Raw genomic sequence first — 13376 nt, 5'->3', positions numbered from 1 at the left:
ATTCTTTATGGCACTGAGTTCTGAGGAGCCGCGGACGTGCCCGCTATGGCAGCTTTTCCCTCTATCTCTCTCTTCCCTCATGCCGCCATCTTGCCCACCCCGCCCCGCCGCCGCGGAGCCTCGAGGCCCCCTCAGGCCGGGCTGTCCGCGGCGTTCGCCTGCGGCGGCGTTGCGGCGGTGCCGGGGCAGCCGCGGGGCCTGAGGAGGAGGAGGAGGTGGAGGAGGAGGAGGGAGCGCCATGGCCGAGGCCTGGGCCGGCTTCTCGCAGGAGGAGCTGCGGCGGCTGCGGGGGCAGCGCCCAGGTACGCACCGCACCGCGGCGGGAGCGCCCGGGGACTGGGGGACAGCGGGGCGCGGAGGAAGAGCCCGGGTGTCGGCACGGCGTTAGCCCCCGCAGCTGCACCTGCCGCCCATCGCCCCTCAGCGCCCCATCTCCGCAGCCCCTCCAGCCGCATCTCGGTGCTCCCCTCAGCCCCTCCATCCACACCTCTGTCCCTCCTCTCAGCCCCTCCATCACACCTCTATCCCTCCTCTCAGCCCCTCCATCACACCTCTATCCCTCCTCTCAGCCCCTCCATCCACACCTCTATCCCTTCCCTCAGCCCCTCCATCCACACCTCCAACCCTCCCCTCAGCCCTTCCATCCCCACCTCTAACCCTTCCCTCAGCCTGGCCCCTCCATCCACATCCCTATCCCTCCCCTCAGTCCCTCCATCTACATCTCTATCTCTTCCCTCAGCCCCTCTATCCACACCTTAATATGGTTTTTGGTTGCCCAGACAGCTCTGGTAGAGCCCGTCTTTGACGAAGCCCTTCTACTGTGAAAAAATGCGTATTTTATGATTGGCTTTTTGCAAATATTCAAATGAATATTATATGTGTCGTGTTAGAAAGTGATGCTGTATTAATTCTCTTAAGTACTGTGGTAAATATAGTTTTAGGTTATAACAAAATGTTAAAATAGAAACTGTGCTATGTAGGATACTTTTTGAAAGAAAGGACTTGCAGTGAGATAGCAGCCACAGGACACCTGAACCTTTCAGAGAAAGAGAATTTATTGCTCCATTATCAGGAGAAATGAACTTCTTCCCACCTCACTCGGGCAGGATGACACCATCAGGATTATGAGGAAAAAGCTGACACTGCCCAGACAGAATCCTGTATTTGAATGGAATTTATGCATCATGGATGAGGTGTGTGAATATGCGACAGGCTGTTGTTTTTAAGGGTTAATCCTCTGTTAACGTGGGTCCTCTTTCGGGCTTATTTTGCCCTGAAAGAGGTACCCAGACTGTAACTCTTTGTTTCTATTGTCTCGAATTGCCCTAATCCAAATTGTCCAAATACTTGTTACTCTAATTATATTACTATTTTTATAACCATTTGATAACTATTAAACTTTTAAAATGTTAGCGTTTTCCACCATACTGACATTTGTTTTTAATCCTGACAGATCTGTACGAGCCCTCAGCCCACCCCCGGCAGCAGCAGCAGCCGCCTCGCCCCCAGGCCGTGCCCAAGACTCGGCAGCAATTGCAGCGGGAAAAAGCGCTGCAGCAGCAGAGCCAGAGGCTGGGGCTGCAGGGGGGAGCAGCCTCCGTCACCCCGGAGCAGCTGCTCTCTGCTCCACAAGCCAGACCCGGTGACCCCCAGCAGCCCGGGGCGGCCCATGGGGGCGAAAGGCAGAGGGACAGCCGGGAGCAGCAGGAGGGAGGGACGGCGGCAGAGTCGTGTAATGGCAGGGACAGCGGCCAGCCCTGCCCTGCAAAGCCCGGCAGCCACGTGGAGAGGAAGAAAGTGGAATTGTTAGTAAGTCGGTGAAATCGTGGGGTGGGGTTTGTTGCTCTCTGTTGATTCGTTCTTTGGTTGTGAGTCAACTTCTGTGTGTCTGACAGGAAGCTCTGGGAGATGAAATAATTCCATTTTCTACCAGGCAGCATCTCTGTGGAGAAGCACCAGTGGCTTCTCTGAAATGCTAAACTCAGAAGGATGCAGGAGGTTGTGTTTTGCAGAGATGGGCCTGGAGAGGCTGCTGGTTGTGCTGCTGAGATCATCACCTGCCTGCACTCCCTGCACCAGGGCAGCAGCACCTTGAGAGCTCAGATTGCTCCTCACCAGCAGGACTGGCTGTTCCTCTCATTTTTGTGGTGGGAAAAACACAGGCACTGCTTGTCTGGGGAGAAAGCAGCTGGAGCTTTGCTGAGGATTTTTTCACACTGCTGAAAGCAAATGGCATTTTAGGTGCAGCAGTCACCTCCTGAATCTGCTGGATTCTTCTCAGCCTGGACACTTGAATTTAAATCTCACTAAAAGTATTTCTGAGTATATGTGAGGTCTTAGGAATGGGGGGATCAGGACAAATCTGAAGAGATGTGCAGAAATGTTTGTTAATGGCTGAGCTATTTGGGCATTTTTAAGTTCAGTCTCCTTGAGTGAGGGCATGAAGAACATGGTGAGGTGGAAAGCAGCAAACGGTTCTTTGTTTCTCCTAAATCCTGCCACAAGTTGTGCCCCCTCACTGACACCTGGCCTTCCATCTCTGGGATGGTTTTATTTCTGAGGAGGTGTAGCCTAGAAAATGGAAACTGTATCAGTCTTTCACTGGTGGCAAAAGGAAATTCTTGTTCTTCTCTGCTGCTTGTTTTCATTATAACTCCTACCAACCTTTCATTTGTGTCCATTTAATTATTTGGGAGCTGTACTGTAAAGCAGACCTGGGAAAGAATCTGTTTTATGGGAAAAAACATTTCCAAAAAGAGGCTGTGTTGGCAGACTGAACAGATGGTGACAGCACCCAGTAAGAAACTTGAAACTGCTTCTACCTGATAGGGAAGCACATCCTGTACATGAAAAATTCTGGAAAAGTGCTCCACGCAACTTATTTGGTTATGCAGATTTTAGTTCTGATCAGCAGATTTGATCTGGTAATGCTTTATTGGTCTGATGATTCTTTCCTCAGAACCAAAACCTGTTTATTGTTCCTTCGACTTTTTAAAGAGCTTGCTCCAGAATATGTGGTGGTGAATATTTGTGTTGCAGTGTGGGCAGCAGGGAGAGAAATGAACTTTCTGGGAGAGAAATGAACTTTCTGTTGATTTTGATGCTCTTGTCCATGAGCAGGCAGGAGAAATCCCGGTGGGAGATCCTCCAGCAGGAGCAGCGGCTGATAGAAGAGAAGAACAAACGCAAGAAGGCACTGCTGGCCAGAGCCATTGCTGAGAGGTGGGGCTGGGCTGACTCTGCATCTGCAACCAGTTTCATATTTGAATTGAATCTCACTTTTTCCTCTCCTCTCTGCTCTGTGAGCAGCTGTGATGGACGTTTCCCTTGGATGACAAGTGCTGGCTAAGAAGTTGTCACTAAGCTTTTCACACTTGCCAAGCTGCAGCTCTGTGTGCAAATGATTACACAACTGGAGGAGTAGCTGAAGTCCTTAAATTTGTTAGTGAGGTCATGTTTGGAAGGTTGGGGTGCTCAGGTGCTTGTCCATGCTCTGGTCCTGATCTGTTTTTGCTGGTTGTAAGGGATGTTTATTTGATTTGTAACCTGTGAGAAGAAGCTGTTTCTGTTTGGACTTCTGGCTCATTAGTGTGTGAAAATGTTAAAAAAAGGAGATGACCAGCTTTAAGAAGTGTTTTACCACTGGGTGACTAGAAATTATAAAATTGCACATATTCTCACAGTGGTTAGCTCCTGCTCTTCAGGGGACCAGGCTTTATGGCACTGAGGTAGTTTAAGAGTCTAAGGAGGGCAAAGTTTGTAGGGAAGGATGTTGGAACAGCTGATAACACTGGATCAGGGACAGTGATGTGAAGTTTTCAGGCTTGCAGTGCTCTCCCAGGCATGTGTTATGTTCTGCCCATCAGAGCCCTTGTGTAGCACAGGTGAACAAAGGAAAATTTCATTTTCCTTTGCCAGGCAGGGATAAAACACAAGCACCTTTATTCTGAGTCACTGCAGGGCATCAAACATGGGTGTGGCCACCAGGTTTGGTTCTGCAAACAAAGCAGGTGTTACCTGTGTCACTCAAAGACCTTCCTCAGGCTCCCAGCAATACCACAGGCTGGCTGTTTCCCTCCACCTGCACCAGCTGGTCAAATGAGAGATGCTGGCCCTGCCTGCACACCCAGCCTTGCTTTCAGGGACCTGCCCTGGGTGTAAGCAGTGGCTGAGAAGCACCATTTTGCTGGTGGTGATGAATGATGGCAAAGTGAGGTGGTGTAAAAGCTTGTGGAAAGTCACTTGGCTGGCTTGGGAGTGAAATCCATCAAAGCTTGTTGCCCTCAGTAACATTTCATTTTCAGGACTTAGGAATGAATGGCCTAGTTGAAAAAGGTTACAGAAGGCTTGATTGAAATCCTTTGTGTTTAATGTAAAACTTTCCATTCACTTCATTGGGGTTTGGCTGGGCCTTTTGGGAATAATTTTACAAAATGGAAATCAAGCTTAGGTTAGGTGACTTTTTGGCCCCTGCTAACTGGGCTCCTTTGAAAGGGGATATTTGCAGGACTAAAAACCCTTCCCCCTCTCACTTCCCCCCAAGCCATTTCCTGTTTCCTTACACTGAGAACTACTTAGATACAGCAGCTTCTTGTGTGTTTCCACAGTGAAGAAACACAATCCATTTTAGGCACTTTGATTATAGTCATTACATAATTTTGCCCTGCTCCTTTAATAGCAGGCATTTTAGATCCCTGTGGATGCTAAAAAAGATCAAAAGCCCTACACCATAAAGGAGAAACCTTCTCAATAGGTCCTACAGAGGTCACTTGCTCTGCAAGTGAAACGGGGCCCAGTATGTCAAGAAGAGAGGCTTGAAAAGGAAATTAAAACAACAACAGCCAAAAAAAAAAAAAAATTATCTTCCTTTTGCAGATCCAAAAGAACCCAGGCTGAAGCAGTGAAGCTGAAGAGGATTCAGAAGGAGCTGCAGGCTCTGGATGAGATGGTGTCTGCTGACATCGGCATCCTGAGGAACCGCATTGACCAGGCCAGCCTGGAGTACTCCCATGCACGGTGAGTGCAGCCAGGGAGGGCTCAGGGAGCAGCCCTGACTGAGGGAGGGGAAAGTGCTGCTTCCTTTCACTGGGCACTCATGAATTCCTGTCACTGTGATAACCTGTAGCTGGAACAGTCACAGTCTGGGGGGTTTTTAGTTCTGGCAGTAAAAGTATGCTTTTTATTTCCTAATTTTTCCCCTGGAATCTGGGAACTGAAGTGGGTTTTCTGATTGGAGACTGCTGTCACGAGACACAGGTCCTGCTTTAAGTGTGCAGTTGTCCAAAAGCCCTGCTTTATTGTTTCAAGGTTGTTTGCTTTGTCTCAGGGGAAAGAGGTTTTTCTTGAAAAGTCCTGAAATGAAAATCCTGTCCAGGGAAATTTGCTTGTTCATGACAGCTCTGGTCCTGCTGGAATCAATGGGACCCATTAAGCTTAAAACACATAATCCTGCTGAAGCATTTTTGCAACTAGGACCAAAAATTGAAGGAAGAGGGAAGCTTTTAACCCTTCACAATGTGCCTTTAAACACTGTGGGTGTGATGAGTTCCTTAAAGGCAAGAAATGAATGGGAGCACCCCATGAGCTGTGGGTAAACCACAACATCAGTAGATAAACAGCAGCATGTTTGTGCAGCCAGTTCATAAAGCAGAAACGGTCACCCGTGGTTTTGGGTTCACCATTCAATGTGCTAAATGCTCATTTCTCCTTCTGACTTCTGCCATACCATCCTGACCACAGGCCAATAAAGCTGGTAATTAGTCTTGAAAAAAAATAGCAGTGGTAGCTAAAATAATTAAGATGTCTTTGGTGTAATCATAATCTGAAATGTCTGAGATTAACTGTAGTTAGTGTAGCTGATTGCAAAATTTCACGTCCTCAAGAGGAAAAACATTTCAATGGATTTTAGGTTTCATCTGGTTTCCAAAAACATTAAATGCTCCTGAAATCTTCTTACCCAAGTTTTGTAATAATATATCTATTTGAAATGTTTACTGGCTAAAGAGCACAAGCAGCCCTTGACATGAGGAAAGCTGTTTTTAATGACAATAGCAAAAGGAGATGCTAGTAGGACAAATAGGTAAACTTCACCAAAATCTTAATGACTTTCATTAATTTAGTAGGTGTTTTCTTGAGGGAGGGATTTGACAATGTGAGGTAGATACTTCCAGTGTTGTAGTTCTTATGAGCCAAAGCCAATTTACTTTTAAGTGGAGTCTTTTAAAGCAGCTTATTATTATTTGCCTTTTGTTCTAAGGATAAAACACAAAGCACTTCAGTGCATTCAGAAGTGTAATATTAAATAGTCTTGAGAACATACCTAGTTAGCAGCATTTAACAATTGCTGTGGAATAGAATTTTTGTAAATACAATGTGACTAATAGGTGGGAATTCAGCCCAGAGGTTTATCTGTGCAGATGTTTCCAGCATAGCATTGGTTTTGCCACTTCAGGTATCTGACCCAGAGAAATCTTGACTTTCTTGAGGGGGAAACATAAGTGGGCATCTTCTGTCCACTGCAGACATTGCCTTTACAGCTGGGTAAAAGTTATTATATAAAAGAAGATACTTGGGAAGGCTTTTCTGTATCTTATTTATTTCTGTGTCGCTAAGTGAAGGACCTCTCCCATCTTTCTGCTGCTTTGTTTAAGCAGATACTGGAATCTGATCTTATAAAAGAGCTGGATTATTTATTCAACCACCTTACTAATACTGGTTTTGTGAGTGTTCTGTGAGGCTGCAAAAGCCTTTGTGTGTTCCCTTCCCTGATGAGCAAAATTGCATCTATCTTTTAATTAGAATTAATACACAGGTTCACTGATGTAGTGAAAGATGCATCATTAATGTGGACACCAGCCATTAAAGTGCTAGAAATTCTCTGTTAACTCAATAAATACTTCAGATATTCCCTTCTTGCTGAATCTGTCATGACAGGGAGTGCACATTGGCAGGAGGTGAGTGTCAGGACAGATGCTTGCAGTAAAATTCTACATCTGTGTTGATGTCACATGCTGTGTCAGTCTGTGCTGCCCCTGATTTTCTGAGCATGGCTATGGGTGGCCAGAAAAGCACATGATCCAAATGTCAACGTGCTCCATGGAGCATCTGTATCTGTAGGGGTGGTTGGGTTAGAAAAACACCCAACTGCTCTGGGGTGTTTCAGTTCATTAGAAGTGTGAAAACACTGCCATTTCTGGTGGGTTCTTTCTGCTGCCAGTGATGCATCTCTTCAAACAGCAGTAAAAATGGGTGCTTGAGATGCAACCTGAGCAACTTAACTCTGGGAACACACAACAGAGCCCTCAGTGCCCAGAGAAGTTTTGATCAACTCCTTCTTATTTTCTTCCTGCTTGCTAATGTGGCAGCATGTCACAAACAGCTGGCACAATGCATTGCACAGCACGTTGCATTCCAGGGCTTCTCAAAGTACCTGTGCCTCTGTCACAGTGTGAGGTGCAGTGAGAATGAACCCTCCAAAAATGCTGCTGTGTGTGTCACAGTGTGAGGTGCAGTGAGAATGAACCCTCCAGAAATGCTGCTGTGTGTGCCAGAGTGTGAGGTGCAGTGAGAGTGAACCCTCCAGTGAGAGTGAACCCTCCAGTGAGAATGAACCCTCCAGAAATGCTGCTGCTGTATCAGTGTGGGGTGCAGTGAGAATGAACCCTCCAGAAATGCTGCTGCTGTATCAGTGTGAGGTGCAGTGAGAATGAACCCTCCAGAAATGCTGCTGCTGTATCAGTGTGAGGTGCAGTGAGAATGAACCCTCCAGAAATGCTGCTGCTGTATCAGTGTGAGGTGCAGTGAGAATGAACCCTCCAGTGAGAATGAACCCTCCAGAGATGCTGCTGCTGTGCCAGTGTGAGGTGCAGTGAGAATGAACCCTCCAGAAATGCTGCTGCTGTATCAATGTGGGGTGCAGTGAGAATGAACCCTCCAGAGATGCTGCTGTGTGTGTCAGTGTGAGGTGCAGTGAGAATTGACCCTCCAGAAATGCTGCTGTGTCAGTGTGAGGTGCAGTGAGAATGAACCCTCCAGAAATGTGCTGCTGTGTCAGTGTGGGGTGCAGTGAGAATGAACCCTCCAGAAATGTGCTGCTTTTGCAGGAAGCGCTACGACAAGGCCGAGTCCGAGTTCGTGGCGGCCAAGCTGGAGCTGCAGCACAAGACAGAGCTGAAGGAGCACCTGACAGAGCACCTGTGCACCATCATCCAGCAGAACGAGCTGCGCAAGGCCAGGAAGCTGCAGGAGTTGATGCAGCAGCTGGACGTGCAGGCAGATGAGGAGAACCTGGAGCTGGAGATTGAGGTGGAACAGATGCTGCTGCAGCAGCAGGAGGCAGAAGCAGGGAGACAATCCAGCCACGCTGGGACAGCCCAGGAGAAGCCTGCTGCCAGTGGTGTGGGGCAGGAGAGCCAGCAGGCTGACCATGCTGCTGCTGCTTCTCCTGCAGTTTCTGAACAATCTCAAAACCCCAGGACCAAATCCCTCTCCAGCATGGACAGCCAAACTCAGGCAGTAAATGTGACTTCAGGAAACTCCCCAGCTTGTTCTGCCACATGACTGCTGGGTGCAGATAAGCCAGTGGCTGTGGATGAGGTACTCTGCAGGCTTGTGGCTGTGTGTTGTATCTGGGCTTCAGCAATGCACTTCATTTCTCTTTTTATTGTTTCCAAATTTTAAAGGCTCTTTTCTTGCCACAAGACCCATTTGGGATTCATCATCTATCATCATTCTGGTGTATGTTCATGTTCTGCTGCCCAGCTCTTCATGGGCTTTTGTGCCTTCCTGAATCAGGACACTTGGAAGTGAACAGTAGGGTTTGTCCAAATGTTTTCAGCTTTTTGATACTCCAGGATGCCTGTTCTGAGCAAGAGAAAGATACCTGGGTTTCCTTCAGAACACGTTCTGACAACTGCAATAGGATGTTTGTCTTCCTCTGTATCCATAAGGGATTAGTTTCCAACGGTTTCTCCTGCTGTCAAACCCAAGTGCTTACATTAATTGCCTTCCTAGGGGTTACTCTTCCCTGATTTAAGGGAAATTTGCATATTGAGGCAGTTGTAATACCTCATATTTATCACTTCCTTTCAGACAGTGCTGAATCATGAAGCTGTACATTGATAACACTATTAGCTATGAAATCACAGCTGCAAGGGCTTAACAAAAAGGATGGGTTACAGTTTAAGACATTGCAGAATGTAGAAGTAGAAACACACAAAAGAGTGTGTTACATTTAAAGCTGTTCCATTGCAGAGATTTTTCTCTGTTGTAGTTGCCTCAAAGTGCCAATAATTAGCCAATAATTCATTTTGTAATGAATAATCCCCACACTATATTGGAAATAAACCTATTTTTGTAGAACATTTAATACATTTTCCTGCCTGAAGAGCAGGTTAGTACCCCAAAGAAGTTCAGCTGATTTGCTCTATTGCTCTTGAAAGGCTTTAAAAAGCTATTCCAGGTGCAGAAAGCCTCAGGAATTAAAAGAGAACATACGAAAATCTCCCATAGACTGATTGCAGCTGCAAACTCTGCACTCACAGTTAACCTCTGGATACCAGGGAAGTGTGGGAATGGTTCCTGGAATACCTGAATGTGCTGGGTGTGAGTTTATGAATGAGCTGCTGAATGACACCACCGAGTCTATAAATGGGACAGTGATTGTCTCTATGGCTTGAACAGTGGAAAAACATGTCACTACATTTCAGTTTTATCCTATTAATAAATCAGTGCATCTTGTGTGCAGTGTGTTTACTTTCAGTTGTGATATCTGAGCCTAATACAGGGATCCAAGCCTGATTTTCCACAGGAGATGATAAATGGTAGAATCAGATCCGTTCTTTGGCAACTTTCTGCTGGGCAAAAATAAAACCTCAAAAAAGGCTGCTCCAAAATATGGAAATGCATGAAGTGAAGACATGGCAGGATACAGCTTGGCAGGAATCTTTTCAACTAACTGGCTCAGGGCAGCGGTGGAAAATCTCTCCTGGTGCCTTCCATACACAGGAGAAAGTGGGATAAATACGTCTCCTACAGCAGCCACTCATAATTTGGGCTAAGTGGAGTTAGAATCTAACTCCAAAGTGGTATTAGAAATACATGTGAAGCATTGCTCTGTTGCTGGTACACTGCATTGCCTGTGATTTTGCTGGAAAACCTGACCTAAAAGCAGAGATTTGATGGTATTGTGAAAAAATTTAAAATTACTTCCTTTGCTGTGTCTGCTGTTGCAGGACACCTTGTAGCGACCTGCTGCTGGTTTTCAGAATGGGATACCAGTAAGTGCAGCAATAATTTAATTGTACCATTCCTTTTCCATCCTCTGCAGCTGTCCCCAGTTGTTCCTCAAGAGACTCAAAGGCCTGGAGGATAGGTCTGTTCCTCATTACAGTTGTGTTCAGCTCATCAGGGACACACAGAAAAGCTTCTGACAGAAGAGTTGAATTGCAAATGGTATTTACAGAAATCACACAGACACCATTTTGCATGTAATTTATGGCTCTCTGGTAGGCTAAATTGTGGTTAGAATATTTCCACACCTTGTTGTCACAGGTAAGATTATTGTTCGAACTCTGAAAATGGTGTTCCAAAAAATTCCAAGTCCAAAGACTGTTTGACAACTGCTTAAGGTTATGAGTTTCCTAAAAGGGAATAAGTTTATATGCAACAAAACTGCTTAAAGGCTGAAACATTCTTGTATACCATTCTGATAGCGCTGTTTCTGCCTGAGAGGGAAGATGCTGTTAAATTCAGCAATTTCTGTTTTCTTACAAGTCTCCCGTTGAAGTTGTGGCCAGTTCTCTTTGTCTTTAACTTCTGAGCCTGCAAAGTGAAGTGGACTGGCTGGAAGCCACGTGGAACAGCCACATGGAGTAACAATAGCTGCTCTGGCTGGGCAGGGAGCTGAAGAGTTAATTTGTTTGATCTCAGCTGTGAAGCCTTTCTCTGACGTGTGATATAAACCACTACCACGGTGTCAGTTCCACTTTGGAAGTTCACAAATGTTTTGATGGGTGCCAGTGTGCCGGTTTAAAATTCCCCCTGTGCCGGAGCCAAGGAGTCCAGTCCTAATTGTAACAACATGTGTGCTGGTCAGAAATGCCAGGAGATGCTTTTGGGTTGTTTTTTTTTCTTGTTTCTCCTTGAAGGAAAAAGAACTGTTGGAATTGAGGCTCTTCAAGCAAATCCATGTCTACCTTTGTGGCAGCTGATGTCACAATGTTAGTCCTGCTGCCCCAGGTGTGCTGTCAACTTTTGTGTCTCTTCAGAAGAATGGAAAGCTCAGCACAGCTCAGGAATGAGTGGGCAGATTTTTAGTGAGCACCTCTGGCACAGGTAGAGGTAAAAGTCTGAGTGTGAAGTGGGCTGGGGTTGGACACCCATGGCAGGGAAAATGGAGATGTGCGATGTCTGACAGTAACACTGCAGGGCTTGGCACAGGGCACTCTGCTCTGGCAACGTGGCCATTCCTGTGTTGGATCACCACATTGCCATTATGGGAAGGACTGGGAAACACCAATGTTCACCACTGAGAAAGTTACAAAGCACAGTATAATTATCCATGTTGCATTTTGGCCAGGATGTCAGGATTAGCACTCCCTCCTCTGTCAAGAAATGTTTAAATGAGCACAGATGGTCATGACTCAGCCTGGGCTTCCCATGGATGTGTAGAGCATGGTGTAAAACACTTGGACAAGCCCCAATCTGATTGTGTGTCCAGCCAGATGAAGCTGGGCTCCCCAGAGCTTTGAGCATAGGGGAGCTTTCTGGGGAGGGACTCAGGTTCTCCATCAGCCATTTTTCTTCCTAATAAGACTCACTGTGATGCAGTGGAGTCTTCCTTTGGGCCTGGATCCCATCTGAACTGAATGAGGAAAAACTAGTAAGAGAGAAATGCAGAGGCTGGCCTAATGGTTGGGGGTACTCTGTTACCTGATCAGCTGCATTAGGAACATGCTAGAGGGGGATGCTCATGGCAGCTTAACCTCTGGGGAAGTTCTGGAGCCCAAGAAAGGGGCAGAGCACTGTTGATTCCCTTCCCTTCCCTTCCCTTCCCTTCCCTTCCCTTCCCTTCCCTTCCCTTCCCTTCCCTTCCCTTCCCTTCCCTTCCCTTCCCTTCCCTTCCCTTCCCTTCCCTTCCCTTCCCTTCCCTTCCCTTCCCTTCCCTTCCCTTCCCTTCCCTTCCCGTCTAGTCTGTATTTTCTGCTTAGGACAGTAGGACCTCAACATTTACTCTTCCTAACTCCCTTCTGTCAAGGTTCAAGTTTGGATTAAACACCCACACCTGAGGCCTGGAATTTCACCAGCTGCACCTTGTGTGGGATCTTGGAGCATCTGCATGTCCTGGACCAAGGTTCTGTGTCACAGTGTCTTGGGTACCTGTGCTCCTCTCCTGCACATGCCTCTACACACATAGCTGTGTACAAGGCTTCATGCAGTTGCTGAGAGAGCTCTAAAATTTTTCTGCAGGCCTGATCCATCCCAGAAATGCTATGTTCAGCATTTATATGGTGTTATATCACAATCCCTTCCCTAATTCCATGGATATCAGCAGGTGTGGCATGTAATGGACAAAGGGTTTTGCCAGTGGCAGTGCAAACAGGGTGCAGGGACGTGGGCTGGTATTATAGAAACCACATGCTTGTTAAGTGCCCTGTTCAGGCTGGTCTGCATGGTCCCATTAAGGCCAGTGCTGGCTGCTTTGATGGGGCACAAGACTGGTTTCCTTCATGGTTTCCTTCATGGTTTCCTTCATGGTTTCCCTGATTTATGTCCCAGCAGAGAACTTGGACTTCAGTGGGGAAAGACCAAGTAACAAGAGAAACGAGCCAAGCCTCACCCCCTCGGCATGATAGGACATCAGATCCCTCAAATCCCTGCCTTTGGCAGCCTGTTAGCTACAGGGTTTAAATCATGCCTCTTAAGGCTCAGGTAGAGACACTAAAAAGCCTGGGCCTTTCTGAATTAGGGCCTGGATTGTGTAGTTAGGGTCATTTTCTCAATTAGCTAAACATAAATCAGTCTAACGAGGCACTTGGGAGCACTGGGCAGGTTTAGTACCTTGTCTCTCCTGCCTCTGTCCTTACCACTCCCACCTGCTTGTTTGGCTAATCAGGCAGTGATTTTATTTTTCCATGCTGCCAGTGCTGAGCAGTGGGTTTTGATGTCTGAGCTGGTTTTCACACCTGACACATGAGTGCAGGAGGGGAGAACTGGGAGAAACTGGTCTTAGGCAAGAAAGTAAAACAACTTCTTATGAGTGGCAGGGATTCAACAGTCCCAGCACTCCAAGCCACACCATCCTTCAGGGGCTGGGAATGGTGTCCTATTGAATAGGCAGTGCTGGGTGGTGACAGGAGGACAGGAATGTGATATCT

General features: G+C 46.8%; 1 protein-coding gene across 2 annotated transcripts; it reads left to right on the top strand.

Moving 5' to 3' along the window:
- Positions 1–225: 225 nt before the first annotated feature.
- On the top strand, positions 226–9718 carry GORAB (golgin, RAB6 interacting). Of its 2 annotated transcripts, XM_058808790.1 has the most exons (5): positions 226–302; positions 1454–1805; positions 3121–3222; positions 4876–5016; positions 8103–9718. In XM_058808790.1, the coding sequence occupies exons 1-5, from the start codon at positions 239–241 to the stop codon at positions 8557–8559; spliced, it is 1116 nt and encodes a 371-aa protein (XP_058664773.1). In that variant the 5' UTR covers positions 226–238; the 3' UTR covers positions 8560–9718. The 2 variants fall into 2 exon arrangements, with proteins under 2 accessions (XP_058664773.1, XP_058664774.1); XM_058808791.1 differs by lacking the exon at positions 8103–9718 and having other exon boundaries at positions 4876–5245.
- Positions 9719–13376: the final 3658 nt, after the last annotated feature.

Source organism: Ammospiza caudacuta, chromosome 7 (assembly GCF_027887145.1).
Source record: "Ammospiza caudacuta isolate bAmmCau1 chromosome 7, bAmmCau1.pri, whole genome shotgun sequence".
Classification (NCBI taxonomy): Eukaryota; Metazoa; Chordata; class Aves; order Passeriformes; family Passerellidae; genus Ammospiza; species Ammospiza caudacuta.
Note: the sequence above shows the minus strand (reverse complement) of the source record. Positions and strands in the feature narration are given on the sequence as shown.